Source organism: Enhydra lutris, unplaced genomic scaffold (genome assembly GCF_002288905.1).
Source record: "Enhydra lutris kenyoni isolate GAN:26980312 unplaced genomic scaffold, ASM228890v2 scaffoldscaffold13, whole genome shotgun sequence".
NCBI classification, from domain to species: domain Eukaryota; kingdom Metazoa; phylum Chordata; class Mammalia; order Carnivora; family Mustelidae; genus Enhydra; species Enhydra lutris.
This window is the reverse complement of record NW_019154097.1, coordinates 3,405,502-3,432,396: the sequence shown is the minus strand read 5'-3', so window position 1 is coordinate 3,432,396 and position 26,895 is coordinate 3,405,502. Positions and strand designations below refer to the sequence as shown.

At 43.8% G+C, this 26,895-nt stretch overlaps 1 protein-coding gene across 1 annotated transcript; it reads right to left on the bottom strand.

Moving 5' to 3' along the window:
• Positions 1–353: 353 nt before the first annotated feature.
• On the bottom strand, positions 354–25,257 carry LOC111146441 (PHD finger protein 24). The gene is made up of 8 exons (XM_022501997.1): positions 25,008–25,257; positions 9,406–9,787; positions 8,558–8,743; positions 2,198–2,276; positions 1,662–1,867; positions 1,156–1,316; positions 771–866; positions 354–450 (listed from the first exon to the last, which is right to left on the bottom strand). The coding sequence occupies exons 2-8, from the start codon at positions 9,781–9,783 to the stop codon at positions 354–356; spliced, it is 1,203 nt and encodes a 400-aa protein (XP_022357705.1). The 5' UTR covers positions 9,784–9,787; positions 25,008–25,257.
• Between the last annotated feature and the right edge of the window lie 1,638 nt (positions 25,258–26,895).

Genomic DNA, 26,895 nt, shown 5'->3' with positions numbered 1-26,895 from the left:
GAACCAGATCTCTGAAGGCATGGACAGTGAGGTGTGTGTGTGTGTGTGTGTGTGTGTGCGCGTGCACATATGTGTGCAGTGGCAGGTCCAGTCTATGATGTGAGGGCAGGGGGGTGGCTCCAGGAGTGGATACTGCCACAGCTCCCAGGGCTTTTCCCTGCAGCAATGCATATACTGCCTCTGTTGTGAGGGGAGCAGTGATTTCAGTTCCATAAAGCTTAGTGGCAAATTGAGATGCTGGCAGTGCTCCATCCCCACAAGTCTCAGTACCAGAGGATGTTGGGGGAAAGAGGGAAAGAGAGAAAGGAGAGGAGGGAGACCACTGTCCCCGAACTGAGCTTCTCTGCTCCATGCTATCCTGGGGGTTTCAGATGAATTGCTGCACTGTTGGGGCGAGCAGCCAAGATGTAGACAACATTCTCCCGCAAGAATGTAGGCCAGTCCACAAATCTGGAATGGAAGGAAATAACAGGTTTGTGAGGTTGGCCGCAAAACCTGGATGCTCATGAGACCTGATCCCAGCAGCAGTATGGATTAAGCCGGGCAAAGCTCAGGGAAGCCCTGGCTTTTGGCTGACATAGGTATGGCTGGCTGTGCTTCCAAGTTGACAGCCCAGCCAGGTTACCCTATGGATCTGGGATCAAATGGACATTTTTAGAGCCTGGTTTCTGGGATAGGCACTTGCTGTTTTGGGGTAGCAGTAGGTAATGCTCACTTATGTGTATTGAAGGGTTAGGAGTGCAGACAGCCTGGTGGGTGAACCTACTCACCTGGACTCCTGCTCTGTGGGCAGCAGAGCCTTGTCCTGACTCTTGCTGCTGCTGCTAGCTGGGCTGCTGTCTGCTATGGGACCCACATGGCTGATGCTGTTGGGTACAAGGATATGTGGTTAGGAGTAGGAAAGTGAAAGGTCTGGCCCCTCCCAAACTCTGGGGAACCCATGGCTCTAGATATGCATGTCCATGCTTTTCTGACATGAGCCACAGTTGAGGATGCCCTATGCCTTGAACAATAAGAGGCAATGTCCTATGTGTAATGCACAGGAGGATTCTCTTGACAGAAGAAACAGAGAGGTACCTTTCGTACCAAGGGCCATTTGGTGTGGAAAAAGGAGGAGGGCATGTGAGTGGTAGCAGGGATTGGTAGGGAACAGACCTGACACTGCAGGAAGGAGCCTCTGCAAGGCGTTTGCAGAACCAAGAGTGCTGGGCTCCACGGCACTCTGCCTCACTGATAGTACTCCCGTTGCCCCGGGCGAGAAAGGTGGCCCGGGCTCGTTCCCGCTCCTTGACTGTCAGAAGCCTTAACAGAGAGTTCTGGGGAAAAAGCAACAAGTTAAGATCTTGGAGGTGAAAATATTTTGTAAAATGTCAAACCATAGAGAATCCTACCTCCATTACCACCTCTGTAGCCTCCCTTTGAAGCCGCCCAGAGCCTTTCTGGTCGTATTAACATTTGCAGTTGGGTCCAGTGCAAATCAATCTTCCTTGGGCAGTTTCCCCAGCTTAGGCACTGGATCATCTGTCACTGGGTGGAATGTGAGCCTTTCCTGCTGTGGTCCCTGCTAAGACAGTACCTAGTGCTCCTCCAACCTGCCCAGCATGCTTCCTAAGTCTCTGTCACCCAATATCCCATAGACATTCACCCCAGTTGGCCCTCACCTGGGGACGCAATTGCTGCAGAAGTAGGAGGGACTCATGGGACAAGAAGTCAGACCACTCTATGTGTCCTCGATGTTCAGGGTCCAGGGCTGCAAACTGGCGGGCTGCCTGTTCCTCTTGCTCCTCGCTTAGAGCCCTGTCACTGTCCCCCCGCTTTGCTGCTTGGTGGCGGTAGCGCAGGAAGTCCTCCAGTGTCAGGGAGCAATCTGTGGGAGGCACCCCATACTAGCCAAGCCCACCCTTTCCTCAGCCTCTTTTTACTTCTAGGGTACCCTCTATTACTTCTAGGGTATACTCCAGAACCCCTATATCCATAGATTTTTGTCTTTTTCTCCCATAGCCAGGATAACTCAGGCTGTGGTGGGTGGGGAAGATGGGTGGGTATGTGGGTGCCCTGCTGGCCAACAGCTTGGGAATAGGGACCTATTTACCCCTACTTTCCAAATTCCAGCATACTCCTTTTTATGGTTCACCCTAGAAAGTATGGAGGAAAATGTGCCAGCCCCTCTCCATCTGGCAGCACTGTCCGGCCTTACCAGGAATGACTTTACACTGCTGAAAGGTCTCTGTGAGGCTGTACATTTCCTCCTCAGTTAGCAGCAAGTTGAGATTATCCTGAAAAAAAGAAAAATCTGAGTCAGTGGCCACATAGACCAGTAAGAAAGGCCAAGGATCAATCAAGAAAGATGGAAATTGTATTTCAACTTGAAGGCACCTCTGGGATCATCTAATCCCAGTCTGTAATCATAATCAAAGAGACTGAAGCTCTAGAAAGGGGAAAGGATTTGCTCAGAGTTGCCCAACTCTGTAGCAGAATCTTCTCCAGAAGCCAGGTATCTTGATTCTAGACCTGAGACTCTTTTACTAAATAGTAGTTTTAAAATTATTCTGAGATACCCTAGGGAATCCTTGGAAGTGCCTTAGGAAGCTGTTGCAAGGGAAAAGGAGACTAATAAATGGGAAGGGTTGTGAATCCCCTGCTCCATCAACCACAACAGCTCCATCTTTATTCATTTTATGTATTTGGCCTCTATGTTAGACTGTGCTCAAAGATTATTTCAGTTAAAAAAGAAGTTTAATTCTAACTCTGCTCCTAGTAGGCTGTGTTACTTTAAGAAATCCAGAGTGGTTTTGAAAGAGATGCCATTATGACGAAGTTCCTAAAACAAAATGAGTTTTTTGTGGTGCCATAGAAATTTTAATTCCAAAATAACAGTGATATGTTATTTTATTAATACTAATTTACAGTCTTATAGTCTTTAAGCTGTCAAAGATTCTTTCCAGTGGGTTATTTTTCTCTCTTAAAATACTAGCAAAGAAGAGAAACAGACATTTCATGAACATTCATTTGTGGATTTCATAACTCAACTCTTTCAATAAGCACTTATTGAGCACCTGGTATATGCTGGGCACAGTGAGGTGTAATATTGTGAAATGTCCAGTGGGGCTGGAGTGTAGGGTGTGTGTGTATGTGTGTGGAGGGAAAACAGAGAGGAATGACAAAGATAAGGGAGAGTTAGGCAGAAGCCTGACTGTGAAGTGCCTCAAATACCCATTATTGAGCTTTTCAAATGGGCTTTTATTCTGAGGTCAAAAAGGAGTCACCAAATGTTTGTGTTTTAAGTAGGGTCTACACCCAGCGTGGAGCCCAATTCAGAGCTTGAACTCACAACCCTGAGATCACGACCTGAGCTGAGATCAAGAGTCGGACACTTAGCCGATTGAGCCATCCAGGTGGCTGATCGAATGGTTTTTAAGGGCATATGTAGTGCCATGGTCAGATCTTTGCTGCATGGAGAATGAATTGGAGTGGCAAAGTCTAGAGACATGAGAAGAGTTAGTTAGCTGTTGCTACAGTACAGGTTAAGAAAAGATGAGTGGTTAGGGTGCCTGGGTGGCTCAGTGGGTTAAGCCTCTGCCTTCGGCTCAGGTTATGGTTTCAGGGTCCTGGGACTGAGCCCTGCATTGGGCTCTTTTCTTGGTGGGGAACCTGCTTCCTCCTCTCTCTCTGCCTGCCTCTCTGCCTACTTGTGATCTCTCTCTCTCTCTCTCTCTGTCAAATAAATAAATAAATAAATAAAATCTTAAAAAAAAAAAAGAGAGAGAGAATGGTCGAGTTTCATTCTTCTATATATAGCTGTCCAGTTTTCCCAGCACCATTTATTGAAGAGACTGTCTTTTTTCCACTGTATATTTTTTCCTGTTTTGTCGAAGATTATTTGACCATAGAGTTGAGGGTCCATATCTGGGCTCTCTACTCTGTTCCACTGGTCTATGAGTCTGTTTTTATGCCAGTACCATGCTGTCTTGGTGATCACAGCTTTGTAGTAAAGCTTGAAATCAGGTAACGTGATGCCCCCAGTTTTATTTTTGTTTTTCAACATTTCCTTAGCGATTAGGGGTCTCTTCTGATTCCATACAAATTTTTTGATTATTTGCTCCAGCTCTTTGAAAAATACCGGTGGAATTTTGATCGGAATGGCATTAAAAGTATAGATTGCTCTAGGCAGTATAGACATTTTAACAATGTTTATTTTTCCGATCCAAGAGCATGGTATGGTCTTCCATCTTTTTGTGTCGTCTTCAATTTCTTTCATGAGTGTTCTGTAGTTCCTCGAGTACAGATCCTTTACCTCTTTGGTTAGGTTTATTCCCAGGTATCCTATGGTTCTTGGTGCTATAGTAAATGGAATCGATTCTCTAATTTCCCTTTCTGTATTTTCATTGTTAGTGTATAAGAAAGCCACTGATTTCTGTACATTGACTTTGTATCCTGCCACATTGCTGAATTGTTGTATGAGTTCTAGTAGTTTGGGGGTCGAGTCTTCTGGGTTTTCCATATAAAGAATCATGTCATCTGCGAAGAGAGAGAGTTTGACTTCTTCATTGCCAATTTGGATACCTTTTATTTCTCTTTGTTGTCTGATTGCTGTTGCTAGGATACAGTGGAAAAAAGATAGTCTCTTCAATAAATGGTGCTGGGAAAACTGGACAGCTATATGTAGAAGAATGAAACTCGACCATTCTCTTACATCGTACACAAAGATAAACTCAAAATGGATAAAAGACCTCAACGTGAGACAGAAATCCATCAGAATCCTAGAGGAGAATATAGGCAGTAACCTCTTCAATATCAGCCACAGCAACTTTTTTCAAGATATGTCTCCAAAGGCAAAGCAAAAAAAAGCAAAAATGAACTTTTGGGGTTTCATCAAAATCAAAAGCTTCTGCACAGCAAAGGAAACAGTCAACAAAACAAAGAGGCAACCCACGGAATGGGAGAAGATATTTGCAAATGACAGTACAGACAAAAGGTTGATATCCAGGATCTATAAAGAAATCCTCAAACTCAACACACACAAAACAGACAATCATATCAAAAAATGGGCAGAAGATATGAACAGATACTTCTCCAATGAAGACATACAAATGGCTATGAGACACATGAAAAAATGTTCATCATCACTAGCCATCAGGGAGATTCAAATTAAAACCACATTGAGATACCACCTTACACCACTTAGAATGGCCAAAATTAGCAAGATGGGAAACAACATGTGTTGGAGGGGATGTGGAGAAAGGGGAACCCTCTTACACTGTTGGTGGGAATGCAAGTTGGTGCAGCCACTTTGGAGAACAGTGTGGAGATTCGTCAAGAAATTAAAAATAGAGCTTCCCTATGACCCTGCAATTGCACTGCTGGGTATTTACCCCAAAGATACAGATGTAGTGAAAAGAAGGGCCATCTGTACCCCAACGTTTATAGCAGCAATGGCCACGGTCGCCAAACTGTGGAAAGAACCAAGATGCCCTTCAACGGACGAATGGATAAGGAAGATGTGGTCCATATACGCTATGGAGTATTATGCCTCCATCAGAAAGGATGAATACCGGGCGCCTGGGTGGCTCAGTGGGTTAAGCCACTGCCTTCAGCTCAGGTCATGATCTCAGGGTCCTGGGATCGAGTCCCGCATCGGGTTCTCTGCTCGGCAGAGATCCTGCTTCCCTCTCTCTCTCTCTGCCTGCCTCTCCATCTACTTGTGGTCTCTCTCTGTCAAATAAATGAATAAAATCTTAAAAAAAAAAAAAGAAAGGATGAATACCCAACTTTTGTAGCAACATGGACGGGACTGGAAGAGATTATGCTGAGTGAAATAAGTCAAACAGAGTCAATTATTATATGGTTTCACTTATTTGTGGAGCATAACAAATAGCACGGAGGACAAGGGGAGTTAGAAAGGAGAAGGGAGTTGAGGGAAATTGGAAGGAGAGGTGAACCATGAGAAACTATGGACTCTGAAAAACAATCTGAGGGTTTTGAAGGGGCGGGGGGTGGGAGGTTGGGGGAACCAGGTGGTGGGTATTGGAGAGCGCATGGATTGCATGGAGCACTGGGTGTGGTGCAAAAACAATGAATACTGTTACGCTGAAAATAAGTTTAAAAAATTTTAAAAAAAGAAAAAAAAAGAAAAGATGAGTGGCTAACCTAAGACATAAGGATGGAAAAGAGAGGAGATTTGAGAGGTATTAATAGGTAGATCAGTAGGACCTGTTGACTTACTGGATGTGAGGGATGAAGGATAAAAATGAGTTGGTATTGGCATCTGGAGGGCTGGTATTATTATTCAGAGAGCTAAGAAATTTAGAACAGGTTTCTGGAAGAAGAGGCATTTTGGGGCATGTTGAGCGTGAAGTACCTGTGAGGCATCAAGATGAATGTAACGCCAAGAGATAAGAAATTTAGGATTAGACATGCAGGTTTTGGAATCATTTGTGTTTAGATGGTAGCTGTAGCCACTGAAGTAGATGAAATAACCCAGGGAGAGAATGTGTGTAATGAGAAAAAAAAAGTATTAACAACAGAACCCCAAGGAAGACCAGTGTTTAGGACTGTGATAAGAAATGAACTAAGGGCACCCAGAATGGTCAGAGAAGAAGGTAGGAGAATCAGTAGAGAGCACTGGAAGCCAAGAAAAGAGAGTTGCACAACATAGAAGGTAAGGTTAACGGTGGTGATTCAACTATGATGGGACTTTACTGATTTTCTATTTTCTCTAGTTTCCTTATTTTACATAATAATTCTCCTAAATACTTAAATCCTCTGCAAAAAGAGAAGGCAATAAGGGAGAAGGCAATAAGAGAAGGCTAAATACCTCATAGAGGTCAAGTAAGAAGATGCCTGAGAAAAGGTCACTAGACTTGACAGGTCACTGTCAGAATGACAGCAGAATGACGGACGCAGAAGCTGAATTACAGGTGGTTGAGGAGCCACAAGGAAATGATGGAGTCTTTTCAAGAAGCCTGGCTGTGAAGGGAAGAAACCTTTGTAAAAAGTCTGGCAAGTGGCAGTAATGATGGTAGGACTGTGACAGAAAGCCAGGAAGGAGTTAGGAAGGAGACACCTTCAGCAGGGTCCCACATCAGCAGAACCCTGCAGGGCAGAGTTGTTATGAGTGAAAAGGCTGGTGTTTGGAGGGGTGGTGACTAGAGAAAATGGTGTGTAGACCAGGGTCTACTGTGGCATACTTCAGCTGGGGAAAAGGTGTGTAAGGGGCTCAAAATAACTGTTCTATACTTGATTTTTTAGGCAAGCCATAGATAAAGTGATATTTTTTAGAAAGTGGTACATCTTTGCTTTCTTTTAGGCAGTAGGAAGAAGAGGGGGGGATCTGCTAAGATGTTTCTTAGAAGATATCTGCAGGATAACAGACCAATAAAGCAAGACTTAAATTCTATTCAGATATGCTAAGAAATAGATATGAATCTGGCTTTTGTCTTTTTTTTTTTTAAAGATTTTATTTATTTGACAGAGAGATCACAGGTAGGCTGAGAGGCAGGCAGAGAAGGTGGGGAAGCAGGCTCCCCGCTGAGCAGAGAGCCCAATGTGGGGCTCGATCCCAGGACCCTGAGATCATGACCTGAGCTGAAGGCAGAGGCTTAACCCACTGAGCCACTCAGGTGGCTTTTGCACCTGACTTTTTTTTTTTTTTTTTTGCAGCTCCTGACTTTTGTCTTTTTAAAAGTTGGAAGGTGGGGTGCCTGGGTGTTTCAGGGGGTTAAGTGTCTGCCTTTGGCTCAGGTCACGATCTTAGGGTCCTAGGATCGAGCCCTGCATCCAGCACCTTGCTCAGTAGGGAGCCTGCCTCTCCCTCTCCCTCTGCTGCTCACCCTGCTTGTGGTTTCTCTCTGTCAAATAAACAAAATCTTAAAAAAAAAAGTTGGAAGGCATTTATATATAATTTGCAAAGTTCTGAATCAACAAACATTTGTTATTTAATTTACATAATGATCACATTAGAGATGAAGAACAAATGCTCCTAAGAGTTAGGTGGTAAGCTAAGTGATGATCTTTGGACTAAGAAGTGTTACTGTGTTAGAACCTATTCCTATTGAAAGCAAGTTGGTTAGGTTGGTTTTTCAGATGAGTACAATGAATGACAACTATAGACTACTAGAGAAAGCACTACTCTAAGCAGTATTACTTTTGAATAATTAGGTCTCATCCTAACCATTGATTCCTTTAGCTCAGTGTTTCTGAGCTAAGGGGACTCTGAGGGGATGAGTTTGCTCCCCTAGGACACACTGGGTAGTATGTGGAGACATTTTTGGTTGTCACAACTGAGGGTGGGTGCTACTGACATCTAATGGGTTAGAGGCCAGGGATGCTGCTAAACATACTACATTGCACACATCCCCCACAACAAAAAATTACTCTGTCCAAAATGTCATAGTACTGAGGTAGAGAAAGCCTGACCAAGTTTGAGGATATCTGTATCTACAATTGGAAAAGTCTTTTAGGTCACTGCCTAGAAACCAGTGTTCTAAGAATGGGTCTCCAGAAAAGTGCCAAGTTCCCTGCAGTGCTGCGGCCCACAGTCCCTGCTGTCTGGGCTTACACAGTAGTGGCAGCTCCAGCCAGTTTCTGTGTGGGCTGTCTCAGTCACCTCTGCCATGCTATCTCCTTGGATGTAGCCCATGCGGCGCAGACAGCCATCATGGAAAACCCTGGTACAGATCCTGCATGGGAAGAGGCTCTCAGCTGTCCAGACCTCACAGACATCACACATCTCATCGTTGACAACCTGGCAAAAAGAATAAATAAGGAGTGTATTCATTGCAGTGTAGGCAGCAAGGTCCTATGGCCACCAAACACAGTTACCCACATGGGGCTGAATATCCCTGGAGCAGCCCAGAAGAACAATTCCAACTGACGTCAGTGCTAAGGTGATAGAGCTTTCTCTCTGAAAGATAAGTACCAGCAAGCTCTTCCAACTGCTCAGGTCTCTGTGCCCATTTTTCTGAACAGGGATGCTACTAACATTTTTGGAAAAAATAATCCATTGTGAAAGACTGTCCCAGACATTGCAGGACACTGAGCATTCCTGGTTTTCTTGGCACTAAAAACCAGTAGCAACTCCCAGTGATGATGACCTTCTTGAATGCCCATAAATTTCCAAATGCCTCCTACAGGGAACACTACTATCCCATAGCGAGATGGATGGCAAGAGACCTGCCATGGTGTCATTCCTTATCACCCGTCTTCCAGTCTTTCACTAAGACCAACCCAGGATGTAACATTTTTATTCTTGCGGAAAAAATTCAAAGATTATTCCAGACTCAACTGCACCTTTTTGGAGTTTTTTCTTTTTGGGTCTCACTTTAACTGTACCCAGGCCTCCCTGTCTTGCTCCCTGATCCTCAGAAGGTCTAAGACTTGAGGACTGTGCCCTAACTGGATACTCACAAGTTCTCTGGGCTCCAAGCAGATATCAGGAGGCTTGTCATCATCCAGCTTCCGGGTGGGGCGGATGAAAGCCGGTGGTGTGAAACGATTACTCCTATCGAACTCCTCTGGCTCCACTCCACGCCCATCTCGGAGCCTCTCCCAGGCTGCTCGTTTGGCACTGCTCTCTTCTTGCAGCACTGGGGTACTTGCTTCTGCTTCCTTCTCCTCCTGTACCTCCTGGACAGAGCCCTCTACAGTGCCACGGCGGGACCCTGGAAGCTCACCGGTGCGCCAGATGGAAGGCCTGTCCCGTAGTCCATCCTTGAAAGCAGACACAGCCAGGCTCACCCTCTGTACCTGCTCTACTGTCTGCCGCTTGGACATCAACACCCCCATGGCTCTGTGGACAAAAAGCAGAGCGGCCCAGATTCAGCCAATGGCGGACCATGTCAAGCCAAGCAATTTCAACCATTCACCTAAGTGGCAAGTGTTATTAAATAGTTTTTCCTGGGCACCTGGGTGGCTTAGTGGGTTGGGCCTCTGGCTTCCACTCAGGTCATGATCTCAGGGTCCTGGGATAGAGTCCCACATCAGGCTCTCTGCTCAGCAGGGAGCCTTATTCCCTCTTTCTCTCTCTGTCTGCCTACTTGTGATCTCTCTCTGTCAAATAAATAAAAATTTAAAAAAAAATTTACATAGTTTTTCCCTCTTCTGGAACTCAGAGGCATGGTGGGATAGAAAAAGCACTTGTTAATGAGTCAGAAGACCCTGGTTCTATTTCTGACTGGCGCTGTGATTTTTGGTTTTCATACTTGTAAAATGAGGGCTGTCTGCTCAGTGCACTTCACAGGGCTGTCATGAGGATAACATTAGAAAATGTGCTTATTAAGTACTTAGTAGACTGGAAAGTATTCTACAAATGTGAAATGGTATCTATTTATTTCTTGCTGTCCCAAAGCCATTAGGTCCAGGGGTCCCAGGCCTCTGGAGATGGTTGGAGACTTTAGAGCTTAAGTCTCTCCTCTGCCCCGTGAGATAACCCAAGCTTAAAGCAAGATTATAGGAATACATTTCAGACTTCTGATTGAAGAAAAGCTCCTCCAATAAGTGCTGTGCTCACTGCATCGAGGGATAATCCACATCAAATTCTCACTTTTTCAGTCAGAGTGAATGCACTCCTACTTTTAGGGGACTCCTGGATTAGATAGGAAACTCTACCAACCTATCCACATGGTCAAGATCACAAAGACTCCTTTGCCCCCTCTAATTAGCTATGGTTCTTTGTAGGTCTGTTTGTCTTTTACAGACAACCTGCCCATTATAAGTGCTTAAAGTGCTTCTCAGACTTTTAAGGCTTCACTAATGTTGCTCCCATATTTTCTCTTTTGATTTTCTGAGCTGTTTAATAAAAACTTCACAGGTTAAGAAGTAACATTATCCCTGCTCTTCTGCCGTACCAGGGTACAATACCGGAAAGTGAGGGCATGACATGGCATATTGCAAAGCTGGTTTACTCTTTCTGAGCCTCGAGGGTCTTCTGAAGTAGAATTCGGCTGGGGAAAGCGTGTTCTAAGTAAAGTGAAACGGAGAGTCCATTTTAGCCTTGTTCTCAATCCATTATAATCAAGACTTATTGAACAGTACTGTGTATCAGGTACTAACTACTCATCATAGGAAATAAAAGACAGGAGGACAGTCTCACCACTTAAGCTACTTAATATCAGAACTCAAAGAAGAGGGCATCTAGATGGCTCAGTTTGTTAAGTATCTGCCTTTAGCTTGGGTCATGATCCCTGGGCTCTAGCCCAGTATTGGGCTCCCTGCTCAGTGGGGAGTCTGTCCCTCCCACTCCATCTGTCTCTCCCTTACCTCCCCGCTGCTCATGCTCTCTCTCTAATAAATAAAATATTTTTAAAAACCTCAAAGAGTGAGACAAAGTATCAGAAATGCCTAAACGAAGGTTAAGACCGCAGTACTGGGAATCAAAGCGGACCATGAAGAATGGGTAGGAAGTTATCCTCTGTTTGTTTGGATGAAAGGGGGGCAGAGGATAGGAGGAGAAGTTAGGGCCACTTAGAAGCCTACTATAATAGTCCAGGCAAGATGTAGAGGGTTTAAACTGAAATGATGGCAGCAGGAATAAAGCTGACTGAGTCTTCCTGATACCATGGGAATAGAATTAGAGAAATTTGGGAATAAATTGGTAACTGAGTGGATAAAGGTTAAAGGGAAAGAGGACAGTTTCATATTTATTTCCCAGCTTTACTAAGATATAATTGACATATAATACCATGTAAGTTTAAGATATACAATGTGATGTTTTGATATACTTATATATTGCAAAATGCTTACCATAATAAGGCTAGGTTGCTCATCCTTTACCTCACATAATTACCATTTTTTCATTGTTGTTATGGTAAGGGCATTAAAGCTCTATTCTCATAGCATCTTTCAAGTATACAATGTAGTTTTATTAATTATGGTCACCCTGCTGTACCTGAGATCCCTGGAACTTATTCATTTTATATCTGAACATCTATACCTCTTTTTTTTTTTAATTTTTTTTTTAAAGATTTTATTTATTTATTTGACAGAGAGAGATCACAAGCAGGCAGAGAGGCAGGCAGAGAGAGAGGAGGAAGCAGGCTCCCTGCTGAGCAGAGAGCCCGATGCGGGGCTCGATCCCAGGACCCTGAGATCATGACCTGAGCCGAAGGCAGCGGCTTAACCCACTGAGCCACCCAGGCGCCCACATCTATACCTCTTGACCAGTGCCGCCTCCCCATTTCCTCCTCTCCTCAGCCTTTGGCAATGGTAATTTTATTCTGTTTTTATGAGTCCAATGTTTTTAGATTCCATGTGTAAGTAAAGTTATATGGTATTTCATTCAGCCTTTCTCTGCCTTACTTACTGAGAGAGCAGTTTTAAATCAACTAACTAGTGGAATTTAAGAAACAAAACAATCATAGGGGGGAAAAAAGAGAGAGGCAAACCAAGAAACAGACTCTTAAATATAGAGAACAAACTGATGGTTACCAGATGGGAGATAGGTGGTTGGCTGGGTGAAATAGATGACGGGGATTAGGGAGGGCACTTGTGATGAGCACCAGGTGATGTATGGAAATGGTGAATCACTACATTGTACACCTAAAACTAATATTACACTGTATATTAATTAACTGGAATTTAAATAAAAACTTTAAAAAAACCTAGCAGAATGGTATTGCCATTTACAGAAATTGGGAAATGAAACAGGATTTTGTACATGTTGAATTAAAGATGTCTGGGACATTCCAGTCTTATGTTATCCCCTGCTTAGAACTTTTAAATGGCTTTCTACAGCTTTCAGGATAAAGTCATTCAAATTATGCTTTTTTTTTTTTTTTTTTTTTTTTAATTTTTGTTTTAGGTCCTTTAATTTTTTTTTTTTTTTTTTTTTTTTTTTTTTTAACCATTGCTTGTGAGGCCCTGCTTGGTCTGGTCTCCTTTCTTACTCTGTGTTCTAACCATACTGGCTTTATTTCAGTCGTTGTTTGCCATGCTTCCTATATTTTTGGGACCCTTGAACGTTCCTTCCCTCCGTTAATACCTATTCATCTGTCAGAGCTCAACTCAAGTATCACGTTCTCTGGAAGTCCAGATTGGAGCGTGCACATAACACTAGATCTGCTCTGGAGCACTTATCTTTGTCATTACATATTCAGCAGGATAATTATCCAATCAATGTCAGTTTCCTCTATTAGATTGTTTTTACCCTGGTTAGTACCTATCTCCACTGCCTAACAATGTGTATGAAAAAGAATGACAATAAACATTTCCCAGGGTGCCTGGCTGGCTCAGTCAGAAGAATATAGGACTCTCAGTCTTGTGGTAGTGAGTTTGAGACCCACATTGAGTGCAGAGATTACTAAAAACATTAAACTTTAAAAAAATAAACATTTCCCAATTAATTAATAGTGGAGCTTTTTTTATTTTACTTTTTTTTTTGTTATTTTGTGTTTTTGAAGATTTTATTTATTTGATAGACAGAGATCACAAGTAGGCAGAGAGGCGGGGAGAGAGAGATATGGGGACGCAGGCTCCTTGCTGAGCAGAGAGCCCGATGCAGAGCTCGATCCCAGGACCCTGGGATCATGACCTGAGCCGAAGGCAGAGGTGTTAACCCACCAAGCCACCCAGGCACCCCTTTTTTGATATTTTAAATAAAGTCTTTTTAAAAGAATTTACTTATTGATTTGAGAGAGAGAGTGAACAAGAGTGCATGAGCGGTGGGAACAGAGGGAGAGGGACAAGCAGACCCTGGGACTCTAGAACCACGACCCAAGTCTAAGGCAGATATTTAACTGACTGAGCCACCCAGGTGCCCCTTAAATAAAGTCTTAATACACATAATACCTTTTTTTTTAAAAAATTTTATTTATTTGAGAGAGCATGAGTGAGAGAGAACATGAGCAGGGGGAGGGGCAGAGGGAGAAACAGACTCCCTGCTGAGCAAGGAGCCTGACGTGGGGCTCAGGGCTCACTCCTAGCACCCTGAGCCTAAGGGTGACCTGAGGCTCAGGTCATGAGCTCATGACCTGAGCCTAAGGCAGTCAAATGTTTAACTGATTGAGACACCCAGGTGCCCCTACACATAATATATGATGACAACTCTATCTTCATTCCAGAAACAACTGTCATGTTATCATAGTGGTGCAAATTTCCACACTGCCTGGAATTGTCCTGCCATCAATTGTTACCAAAGAAACAACCCATGTTTTTGAATTTAGAGAATGGTAAGAAAGTAAGTATCCCCTCTCCCCATTTGTAAAATTTGCTTATAAAATTAAAGTGCATGACTAAGGAATATTTAATTTGGTGTTTTTTGTTTTTAGAGATTTTAAGTAAACTCTACACCCAATGTGGGGCTCAAACCCATACCTCGAGATCAGGAGTTGCACACTCCACTGACTGAGCTAGCCAGGTGCTCCAGAAATATTTACTTTGAATAAATAACTGTCGTTTACAGGACTGTGCAAAGAAGACTGAGTAAAGATTTATTGATCAGATTCAGGAAATTGTATTCACGTTAAGGTGCTCATGCCCAAGTGGACATTTTAAAAAAAATATTTTATTTATTTGAGAGAGAGAAAGAAGGAGAGAGCCCAAGTAAGGGAGAGCATGAGCATGAGGGGCAGAGAGAGGGGGTGAGAGAGAATCTCAAGCAGACTTCCTGCTGAGTGTGGAGACCTGACCCGCAGGGGCTCTATCTCACAACCCTGAGATCATGACCTGAGCTGAAATCAAGAGCCTGACTTAACTGACTGAGCCACCAAGGTGCCCCCAGTGGATAATAATAAATTGTGATTTAAAAAATCCTTTTTTGGCGGTTCCTGGGTGGCTCAGTCAGTTAAGCAGCCAACTCTTGCACCCTAATGTTTATAGCAACAATGGCCACAATAGCTAAATATGGAAAGAGCCCAGATGTCTCTCAATAGATGAATGGATAAAGAAGATAAATAAAATGTAGAATATACATACAATGGCATATTACTCAGCCATAAGAAAGAATGAAATCTTGCCATTTGCAATGACATGGATAGAACTAGAGGGTACTATGCTAAGCAAAATAAGTTAGTCAGAGAAAGACAAATACCATGTGATTTAACTCATATGTGGAATTTAAGAAACAAAACAGATGAACATAGCGGAAGGGAAGGAAAAATAACATGAAAACAGAGAGGGAGGCAAACCATAAGAGACTCTTAACTACAGGAAACAAACTGAGGGTTTCTGGAGGGCAGGTAGGGGGGATGGGGTTATCGGGTGATGAGCATTAAGGAGGGCAACTAGATAAAATGAGCCCTGGGTGTTATATGCAACTGATGAATCACTAAATTCTACCTCTGAAACTAATAATACACTGTATGTTAACAAAGTTTAATTTAAATTAAAAAAAAAAAGAAAAAGAAATTCATGTGACCTAGCCTGGAGGGGGTGGGCCTAGGGGTAGAGAGGAGAGTATGTGTATGTTAGAGCTTTTGCTATGGAGTCAGATGATTCTTTACCTTTTTTTTTTTTTTAAGATTTTATTTATTTATTTAAGAGAGAGAGAGCAAGCATAAGCGGGAGGGTAGGGAGAGGCAAAGGGAGAGGAAGAAGCTGACTGCCCTCTGAGCAGGAAACTCAGTACAGGGCTCGATCCCAGGATCCTGAGATCAAGACCTGAGCCGAAGGTAGACACTTAACCAACTGAACCACCCAGATGCCCCAAAGGATCCAGAGGATTCTTGAAGAGGCTGGATCTATAATCTTCAGAAACTGTCCACATAACTCAAGAGTACCAGCTGTACTCTATGGTTAGGTGGAAAGCAAGCCCTCCACTTAGCAAGAGGAATAGGCATACCACACCAGGAGGGAGAATGTAAAACTGACACACAGCCTTTCACTATGGACCTTCTTCATGATCAATTATTTCCAGGTTTATCAGCAAGAAAGTATGGGTTGAAAAAAAAAGTCGTGAAATGCTTATTTGGAGACCTAGAATAACCATATGAAATTCATTTTTTCAAGAATGATCCACTGAAGGAAAATCAATGATATGCATTTGGCTCTTACTGGCTTTTTCAGATAATGTAATGAGTTCTCAACAAAGGCCAAAGAGGAAGGTTACTCTGTAAGTGGACTGAGTCATTAATAGTGTATCAGCAAATTAACCACAGGCATCTCTCAATACATTGTAGTCCTGCTACAACCCATTATTCTCTGTAAGGATAGTAAGAATCACCATTAAGCTATCTCAATAGTTAATGATGTCACTGCAGTGGTTTGGGGAGTTAATCTTTAAAGGAATTTCAATGAAGACTGAAGATGACATCCACCAGCAAAACAAACATAAAAAGAAATTAAAAACCACCTTCCATTCCTGACTACAGGATCCTGGAATTGTTACTACTTTTACCTAAGATGGTTCAGTTTTCTAGGCCATTTTGTGCTCATACGGGCAGAAAATGTAGAGCAGAACCTCAAAAAGAAACCATCAAATCCAAACAAGACCCCAAGTCATTGTGAATAGACATAGCTTTGATTTTGAGAGTAAACTGTGAGGACACAATAACAGTAGGCTTCAAAGAATGAGGTTGAAACCCTTAGTGCTTAATGGAGGATCAAACCTGTATACAAGACACCTTGATTAAATGCAGGTGTGCTGAAATACCCACGATGTGCCAGAGTGTTTGAGAAATTAACAAAATGAGCTCTAATATCTAGAGTAACAAGTGGTAGTGATTAGTGACAGGTAAAAACAAATGCCTTGTGAGAAAAACCTGGCTTTTCCTGTGTGGAAAAAGACCTAGCAAGAAAAAGTGAGTTAAAAGGAAATCAAGTTGGGGGCGCCTGGGTGGCTCAGTGGGTTAAGACTGCTGCCTTCAGCTCTGGTCATGATCTCAGGATCCTGGGATCAAGCCCCGCATCGGGCTCTCCGCTCAGCGGGGAGCCTGCTTCCCCCTCTCTCTGCCTGCCTCTCTGCCTACTTGTGATCTCTCTGTCAAATAAATAAATAAAATCTTTAAAAAAAAAAAAGGAAATCAAGTTGTAAAGATCCCACAAACGATAGCTAATGATTACTTCTTTGGCTGGTGGGTGGAATTGGGTTTTTTGACTCCCTAAAAAGGATGAAAGAAGGATAAAAAGACGTTGTTTCAAGAATGATGTCACTGCCAGAGAATTTGTAGTATCTAAGTTAGGCTTGGAATAAACCTCAGGAGGGCAGGAGCAGGTGGTGGTGAATAACAGAGGGACAAGAAGGTAGAATAGGGCTGTGTAGCTATATGATCCGGAGAAAATGAAAACAGATAACAAAAAACAAAATCTTTCTTTGGGTAAGAGAAGTCTGTCTAAATGTATTTGCCAGGGGGCGCCCGGATAGCTCAGTGGGTTAAGCCTCTGCCTTTGGCTCAGGTCATGATCTCAGGGTCCTGGGATCGAGCCCCGCATTGGGGGGGGGGTCTCTGCTCAGCGGGGAGCCTGTTTCTGCCTCTCTCTGTCTGCCTCTCTGCCTACTTGTGATCTCTCTCTTTGTTACATAAATAAATAAAATCATTTAAAAAAATGTATTTGCCAGGTAGTAAGGCACCTTGGAATGTGTGTGTGAAAGACACACCCATTCTCTGCAGAGCACATGCTTAGAACACAGTGAGAATACTTATAAGGGCAGAGTGGTGGGAGTGAGAGGAGGAAGGGTTGCTCCACAGTAGGAGCTGGTGGAAAAATAAGGAAGGAAAAGGCAGCTAGGGACTCTTTTCCCAAGCTCTTGATTTGTACCTGAGAGGTGCCTGGCTGGCTCTGTTGGTGGATCATGTGACTCTAGATCTCAGGGTTGTGAGTTCAAGCCCCATTTTGGGTGTACAGAGTACTTAAAAAAAAAAAAGATTTGTAACTGTGAGAAGCCTGGGGAGCAGCCCTGCTAATAGGCAGGAGTCTCCTCATTTCACATGTTAAATGTAAAGAACATTTACTGTACTTGCTTTTATCTGATTTCTTTTTTAAAATTTATTAATTTTGCATTCTGAAATTTACTGAATTCATTTATCAGTTCTAATAGTTTTTTGGTGGAATTTCAGGGTTTTCTATACATAGTAACATGTCATCTGCAAATAGTGAAAGTTTTACTTCTTTACCAATCTGGATGCCTTTTTTTTTCTTTTAAAGGTTTTACTCATTTATATGTCAGAGAGAGAGAGAGAGAGAGAGAGCCAGCGCATAAGCAAGGGGAGTGGCAGGCAGAGGGAGAAGCAGGATCCCTGCCAAGCAAGGAGCTCGATGCAGGACTTGAACCCAGGACTCCAGGATCATGACCTGAGCTGAAGGCTGATGCTTAATCGACTGAGCCACCCAGGCATCCTGCCTTTTATTTCTTTCATTTGATTCTTCATATAGGACTGGCAGCTGTTTGAAAAGGTTCAAAAACATCTAAAAATGATTGCTTGGAGGTTATGAAGGCTTTCCTAGGTGGGAGCAAGGCAAAGAAAACCTCTGAGTGGAGGGACAAGGGGAAAAAAACAGACTGGGTTGAGCAGGTAGAGAAGGGAATTTCAGGTTTTCAGTGATATCAAGAGGGAGAAAAATTTAGATGGTTCTCACTATCTTCCACAGAGCACGGATTCTATAAATCTTTGTTGAGTGAATGTTGCAGAGATGACTGGACAACATAAAAAGTTTGAGATCATGGTGTCAGTACCCTTTCTTTTCCTCAAAGTTGGCCAGAGAGACTGATCAAACTAAATCTTCAGAGTTGAGGTCTAGAAACTACAGAGTCACCACCTCATCTCATCCCATCCACTCTACTTCTCCAGAGGTGGACCCTGTATGGTATGGTAGTTCAGGGCTAGCAGGGATGAGAATGGGTAACCAAATAGTAGTTACAGGTGATTACTTTGACCACAGGGGAGAGCTACAGAATTTTGGAATTTAGCTAGTTTATACAAACACAGTAAGAAAAGAGATAATATTACCAAGGTCAATGGTCCCCTTCATTTATGCTGTGTCCTGTGGCACTGTGTCCTGGCCCACAGGAGGGCTACTGCTCTAAGGGCATGTGTAGGAAGCTTGAAAATATATCTCCTCCCTCCTAGGTTTGGGCTGGAGAAATTTAGCATGAGTAGCATGGGCACATGAGGGTAAAAATTTCAAGGTGGCTGACAGCTGGTTCATAGAAGTATGTTCCAAAAAGACAGAGAGCCTTGGGGAAAGGTATGTACTTAACAAAGAATGTAAGCAGCCACAAGGGTATGGAAAACCAGCAGAACCAGGGTCTAAGAAATGCAAAATGCATAGCACAGACTCTAAGCTTACTGTGGACATCAATATCAATCTGAAGATTTTTTAAAAAGTCATCAAAAAGAGTTTTGGTTTAGGAATGGTGTCTCATGACAGTGTTCTGGGGCCCTGTTCATAGCCATTCTGTGGCCTAACAGTATCCTACAGCTTTTAGTTTTCACATCTGCAGACCCTAAAAGGGTCTACCTAGTATCTCCCTGTCTTCCTCCAGTCACCCTATTTATCCAGCACAGCAGCACTGGGTTCAGTTGGTCCAGGGAGACAGTCATCCCCAACTGCACAGGGCTCTTTTGGTATTTTCAAGCAGCAGAAGGGCTAAAGACTGAATAAAACTGTCCTCCTGAACTCTGCTCAAGAGAGTCATGATGGAGGTCCTGTTTTTAATATGTACTGAAAGCCAACAAAGCTCTAATATACATGAGAACAAAATTATGGCACGATCTTTAGCCTCTGGGGGCTTAGGGTGAGTCTTCATGAAAAGCTACAGTGCTGGCTTCCACAGAAGCAGAGCAACAGTTAAGAAATAGCACACTATCGGTGATTGGCTGGTGTGACTGCACTTAGCAAGCAGAGCTTTTCAGCAAGATGGAGAGGCACTCCCTGTTCTCTGCTCTGGGCCCCTGAAGCAGACATTCAACCCAAAACAAATGGGGTTGAATGAATTATTAAATATTAATTATCTTTGTTTATTGATTTTGCTAGTATTTGCTGAGTTCAACCTACTATGTGTCAGGCACAAATCAGGCATTTAATAACTTGGTAGAATGAACAAATGGAATCTCGCTCAGCCTGTGAGAATGCAGTGTATATGCATGTGTAGGGGGCATGAGTGTAGGATTTTTAAAAAAAAGGTGTTGCTTGAGCTAAATTTTGAAATATGAGTGGGAGTTACCCGAGTGGCTAAGGGGAAAAAAAAAAAAAAAGCATTCCAGGAAGAGGTAAAAGCACATGCCAAGGCATGGACTGCTATATGGGGACTCTAGCTTAGATGGTATGAAGCCAGCCGGTTGCTGGATAGAAATAGGCAAGGAAAACTGCCTTCACATTATGAATCAGCCCCCCAAATTGGTTTGAGACAGTATGCTTAAAATATTTGTTTAGAAGGGAATATGTATTTGAATTTTAGGAGGTTAAAAAAAAAACCCAGAGAATTGAATTTTCCAAGGCCAGTTAGTAGGATAGCCCTGATAAGCACCAGAGCTGACCAGTAGCACATTGCTTGGCCTTTGGACCCAATAAGAAACTCCTCTCCATAGCATAAGAGCTGCTAGGTGGTGACTGTAGTGAATCACTGGGCTTTCCCTCTGGGAGACCCATAAACTTAATTAAGAGACTCCAAAAAGAAAAAAAAAATGGAGAGAGAGAAAGTGATCTAGGCAGCCCACACACTGTTGTTTTAGTGAGAAGACCCCAGTAAGACGAAATATTTCTCACAAACAAATGGCAATCAGGTATGTAAAAGGGCTCTAACTACAACGTGTTATCCAAATATAAGACACTGTCATTATTATCATAAGAAGCTAAGAGTGTGGCTAGTTCACTGAAAGCACATGGGCAAAAGTAATTTTGACAGGGCAATGGCAGGGGGCTAACAATGGAGCTGCCAGAGGAGGCACAGAAACAGCAGTTGCGTTTCATTGATGCCTGGGAAAAGGCATACTTACTCTACAAAGATTCCTATAGATACTCTGTAAAACTGTAATTTCCCCTCACTTTTCTTACTCTATAGTAAATGATTGGAGAAATGTGGACTGTGGGGACGATTGGGTGGCTCAGTGGGTTTAAGCCTCTGCCTTTGGCTCAGGTCATGATCTCAGGGTCCTGGGATTAAGCCCCGAATCAGGCTCCCTGCTCAGCAGGGAGCTTGCTTTCCCCCCTCTCTCTGACTGCCTCCTTGTGATCTCTCTCTCTCTGTCAAATACATAAATAAAATCTTTAAAAAAAAAAAGAAATGCAGACTGATTCTATGTGAACTCCTCAAGAGCAAGCAACTGTCATATTTATCTAACATAATGCCTGGCAAGTAGGTAGCACTTAGTAAGTACTACCTATGAGTCTCTGAGGGGATTGCTGGAAGGCGAGAAGGTTTGGAAAGGGATGTTATAATGGAAAAAATAATGTCTCCAGCTACAAATTGATGTCTTGGTTTCTTGATCCAAAGCTGGTAAGCAACTCTTGTCAGAACTTGGTCATTAAGATTGAGGGGTGGAGTAGATGATAGTACTCTCATCAGAACTGAATAAATCAATCCGAGAAATGAAGATAGCAGAAATCAAGAGCACTGCTGGAGAAAAGCACGTGGGACTAGAAGATAATAGATTCCGTGACTAAAGAGAAAGGAAACTATTTGCATAAATATGATCCACTTAGGAACAGGTGTACTGGAAAAAATAAAGGGAATGTGGGAAATGGGCTGGAGAGAGTCCTACTATTCATGTTTGAGGAAAACGAAGCACTGTCAAAAATATGGCAAATGTAGGAGGAAGAAAACCGTAACAATGTGATCAGAGAAGATGTAGAAGATTAAAGGCTAAAAAATCCTTAAGTAAAACCCAGATATATCTGTGTACATGCAAGTGAAATTCTTTCCCCTTTCATTATCCTTTGGAGAAAGCTTTTTTTTTAGTAGATTAAGGCAACTACTTGACATCCTTCACATCCATTCTGGAATGATTTGGCTTACATTGTGATTAGGGGAGAGTTAGACAGTATTCTTAGGATTTTCATAATCTTTATGTTTATCCAAACCTGGACATCAAGGAGATGATATTCAAGGTCCAGTATGCAATCTTTCCAGGGACACGAGAGGGTGTGATACTAAGAGCGCTCAATGAAAAGACCAGTGTAGAAAAAAAAAAAAACAACCCAATGACATATTCTGAATTGGAGCAAAGATCACATTTGCAGGCTTGTTCCTTCTGATTTTCTTAAAAAGCTACATATGGATATTAAAAAACTATATGTGTATATGTATCCATATATCCATATCCCTATTTATTTTTGTGTGTTAAGCTGAATAAAGGGGTTTGAACTGAAAGGGAATTATAAACAGTTATAAACAACTTTGTCATGGGGAGGTGATTAACCAATATAAACCTTTGTCAGAATTTACTCCACTGAGGAGCTGTGCATGAGGTGCCACACCCATGCTTCAGGCAGCCATTGACTTAAAGCCAGCAATTGGTAAATGAGGTTGTTTTGTTTTCTCACAACCCTGATCTTTCTTAAGTAACCCCAGGAGCCCAGGGAAGCCACTTCTGTTATAGGAGGATGTCTCTAGGTTTGGGTATGAGGAAGGATAAAAGGGGGGGATGCAGGAAAACTCAGAAGGGTTCTCTAGAGAATTACATTGCTTACTTCCCTCACCACTCAATTTTTGGGCAAGAAACCAGAATCTCTCCTTGGTCCCAAATTTGCACCTTGGAATTCAGGTGGAATGAAAGCACCACCCCAGCCAAGGAGGTGAGATAAGGATGCATCACTGTATCAGGCGAAGAACCCTTTTCCCTCCCCAGACAGTGGACTTCCAATAAGCCTTCCTTGGTTGTACACCTGTTTAGCCCTCCTCCTCATCATGCAGAAGCACTTTTTGGAAAAAGTGTCCTGCGTGTTATCTGTGGACCAGGGTCTATGGTGCAATATTCAGATGGCCACAAAGATACTGTGAATTACGCTTCCTAAAAGTGACCCTGTCTCTCCCTCTGCTCCCTGCAAGCTGGGAGGGTAGTCTTAGAAGACCATCCTCTGGAGGGTTCCTCTTGTTCCCCAGAGCAAGTCCTATCAAAGGCCACAGGCAGAAGCCTCTTTCAGACCCATTAAGTCCGGAGACCCTCAGAGGTATCATTACAATGAGGTTGCCAGGAAAGGAAGCCACACCCTGAAATCTGGGGATTCAGTGGATATCAGTTCCTGCAGCAGTCTCATCCCCAATTAAACTGTCCTTGTTCACTTATTTAATCAACACATTTACTAACCATATACAAAGCCCTATGTTTGGTATCTTCATGCAACTTAACAAATACACATTCTTGCTTCTGCCTCTCCTTGATACTTTTTTCCAAAATAAACTTCCAAAAACAGATTTCATGATTCCAAGCTTTGTGACCTTGGACAAACTGGTAAACTTCTCTGAGTCTAAGGTGCCTAATGTTTAAAAGGGGATAATTTCATAATGCTGTTGTAAGGATTATATGAGATGTTAAATATCCCTGGCATGATACTTGGCACATGAGTGCTCAATAATCCTACATAACCTTTCTTTCCTTCAAAGGACTTTCTCTTCCAGGACCTGCCAGCATCAATTATTCCACCTGATTCTTCACTGCTTGCTTGTGGATAGTCAAGCCCAGGGCCCCAATTCTCCTATCTTTGCTTCAGAGGCCTCACTGGTCCTCCCTTCCCTTTTGCCCTTTGCTCTAACAGAAGTTCCTGCCTCCACAAAAATCCAGCTTGGAGCCAACCTGGGCTACCACGGAGAATAAAATTTCTAATGGGGTGGGGGTTGGAATGGACAAAGGCAGCAGTCCCGCAGGGCCCCAGCCTCTCGACCACCTTGGAGGGACTCAATTTAGGGCACACCGAGCCCGAGAAAGGTCAAGGCCAAAGTGGGCATATGGGGAGTTACTCCTGGCCTAGATCCATGGCAGGCTCCTCTCCTTCCAGTCAGGTTCCTTCCAGGCAGTTCTAAGGCGCAGTCTAAAGTATGCCTTTATACAGGGGTCCTCTGTGGGGTCCATCTCCACCGCGCAGGCTCCTGAGGCTCCCGAGGCTCCCCTCTGTTCTCAAATGGTCTTCCACTGAGACAACATCAGGGACCACCCTTGCCCTCCGGTAGTCATACAGACGGTCTCTCTGCGGGGACAGTGCCTCCACACTGCGCCTCCCCATGGCAGCAAATGCAGAGAGAGTCCTGGGAGTCTCCATTCACACAGGGGTCCTCCTTGGGGGCGGCTCCCCGCACCGCCTCCGGGGCTCTCCCAAGGGGCAGAGGCAGAGACACTCGGGGTTTATCCACTTACTCAAGGACTCCCTTCGGGGCGGCTCCCACACAACACCTGAGTCCCCACAGGGTTGTCCGAGGCTCGCAGACCCGTCCCTTAGGGTGTCTGCCGGTCCCCGCCGCCCCCGCCCCCGCTTACCGGGACCGTCAGGGTGCGGGACGCGGGTCCGGGACTGGCGGACTCTACACCGCGAACCCCGCGCCGCCCATGGCCGTTCGGGAGCCGGCGTGCTGGGGCCAAGCGCCGGGAGCAGGCGGCGCGGGCGGAGCAGCAGGCTGAGGCGGCAGCGGCGGCGACGCGCTCGTCCCAAGCACACCCACCCTCTCCACCCCCCGCCCCGCGCGACTGCGGCGCGTGCGCCCGCGCGAGACGACCTCCGCGGGACCGTGGGCCAGCGCCCCGCCCCGCCCTCTGGGCTCAGCTGGCGACCTCGCGTGGGACTGAGGCGCTGAGGAAGCGCAGGAGGGCGGCGGCGGGCTCCGACGACCGGTGGGTCCGGGTAGCAGTGGGCGGCCCCGACCAGCGCCCAGCTCTGTGGCGCCGGGTCTTCTCGGCGGTCGGGCCGCCAGCCGCAAGGTCAGTGCCGGCCCGGAGGAGGCGTCCCGAGAGGGGACTCCGCTGCGGCTCGCGGCTCCCGGCTCTCGTCGCCCACCCGCCAAGGCGAAGCGTCCTGCCACCGCACCTGCCTGGGGAGGTGAGCATGACTCATCCAAGCGGCCTCGGCTGGAGCTCTTCCCTTTCTCACTAAACCCAGGTGCCCCGTCAAGGCCTTCGGGTCGACGACCCGCGCGTTAGGGCACTCACCTTCGCGGTACCCCACTGCGGAGTGTCCAAATGAGCCCTCACAAAGTGCTCTGCTGGCCCAGCTGCTCCTGTGCGCTGTTTTCTGAGGTTATTGGTCCTCCATCTCCAGCAGCAGGCAGTTCTGTAATGTAACCCACTTTTGGCTGCAGCAGCCTCATCCCTCAGACTATCTGAACAGCCAGCGTGTGAGGAGGCCCGCAGCCCTGAGGGCTATAACATGCATTACACCAAACTGCATCCTCTGACGAGGGTAAGAATAAGATCAAGTCATAAAGCACCTAACAACTAATTATATAGAAATAACTGAAGATATGCAAATGAAATGCAAAAACCCTTTGTAATTTCGCTTACATTTTTAACATACCTTCATTTTCTTGTGCATTTAAATACATATCTCAAATACAATTCACATAATTTTTTGAGCCTCTAGTATTTGTTACACCGTGTACTAGGCAGGTACTAGGGGATTTAAAAAAAAAAAAAAAAGGAAACTCATTTTAGCGTTAACATCGTGGGACTGCCAATAGGGGATATAAGATCAATATAGTACTACATGTTGCTGTCACTTTTTAAAAATTCAATTTAATTAACAGATACTGTATTTGTTTCAGAGGTAGAATTTAGTGATTCATCACTTGAAGTAATGAGCACTGGTGTTGTATGCTATTACTTGTAAACAAAGTACCAGGTACTATTCTAAAAACTTATTCTAAAAAAATATATTAAGTCGTGAATTTTTTTTAAAGATTTTGTTTATTTATTTGACAGATCACAAGTAGGCAGAGAGGCAGGCAGAGAGAGAGGAGGAAGCAAGCTTCCTGCTGAGTAGAGAGCCCGGATGGGGGGGCTCCATCCCAGGATCTTAGGATCAGAGCCTGAGAGGAAGGCAGAGGCTTTAATCCACTGAGCCACCCACACGTCCCGAGGTCGTGAATTTTTATACCATTCTTTTGAGGGACTGCATTTTGCTAGTGATGAAAATGAAACACAGAAAGTTAAAAATTTGCTTAATGTCACATAGCTAATACATGGTGGAGGTTGAGATTGAAATCCTTAAATTCTGACTTCAGACTCCCAGTTCCTATTTTACTGTACTGCCATTGAGAAAAAAAAGGATACTAACACTTATATATGGAATTTTAAAATTAGTACTTATTGCTTAGGAACCACTATCCCTCCTCTCCCTCCTCCCTGCTTGTGAAAGTAACACAAAAGAACAGACAGCTTTCTATTAGCTTGGAGGCCCCTAACCTTCTTTAGAATTACATCATATCAACAGTTTCACAGATACAATTCTCTGAACTCTTTTCAGTAAGTGTTTTATTTCCAGGCTGTTTGACAGGATATATGGAAGAAAAAGCTATAATAATATCACCATAGAAATCTCTGGTGGTTAATTCTTTCCTTCATTCAAAAAAAAATGTGTATTGTGCACCTATAGTATGTCAGGCACTGTGCTGAGAACTAGAAGGGGTGCAAATAGGATTAAGAAACAGTACTTTCCCTCAAGGAGTTGAATCTCATAGAGGAAGCAAGCATTGACAGAGAACCAGAATATAAAACTGAAAATGATTTGTGCTCAATAAAGGAATGAAATGCAATGGGAATTCCAAGGAGGAGAGAGACAGATTATTTCATGAAGAGAGGAGCTTGGGTTAAGGAAAACACATAATTGTTATTTAAGTTATTGTTGATATTTAAATGTTTTAAACAGTATGAGAATTTTTCAAATTCCCTTATTTCTTAAAAATTACATGCAAAGTTCTCATGTTCAGAGAAGACAACTTTTTTTTAAAAAAGATTTTATTTATTTCAGAGAGAGAGAGAGAGAGCATGAGAGGGGAGAAGGTCAGAGGGAGAAGCAGATTCCCCACGGAACTGGGAGCCC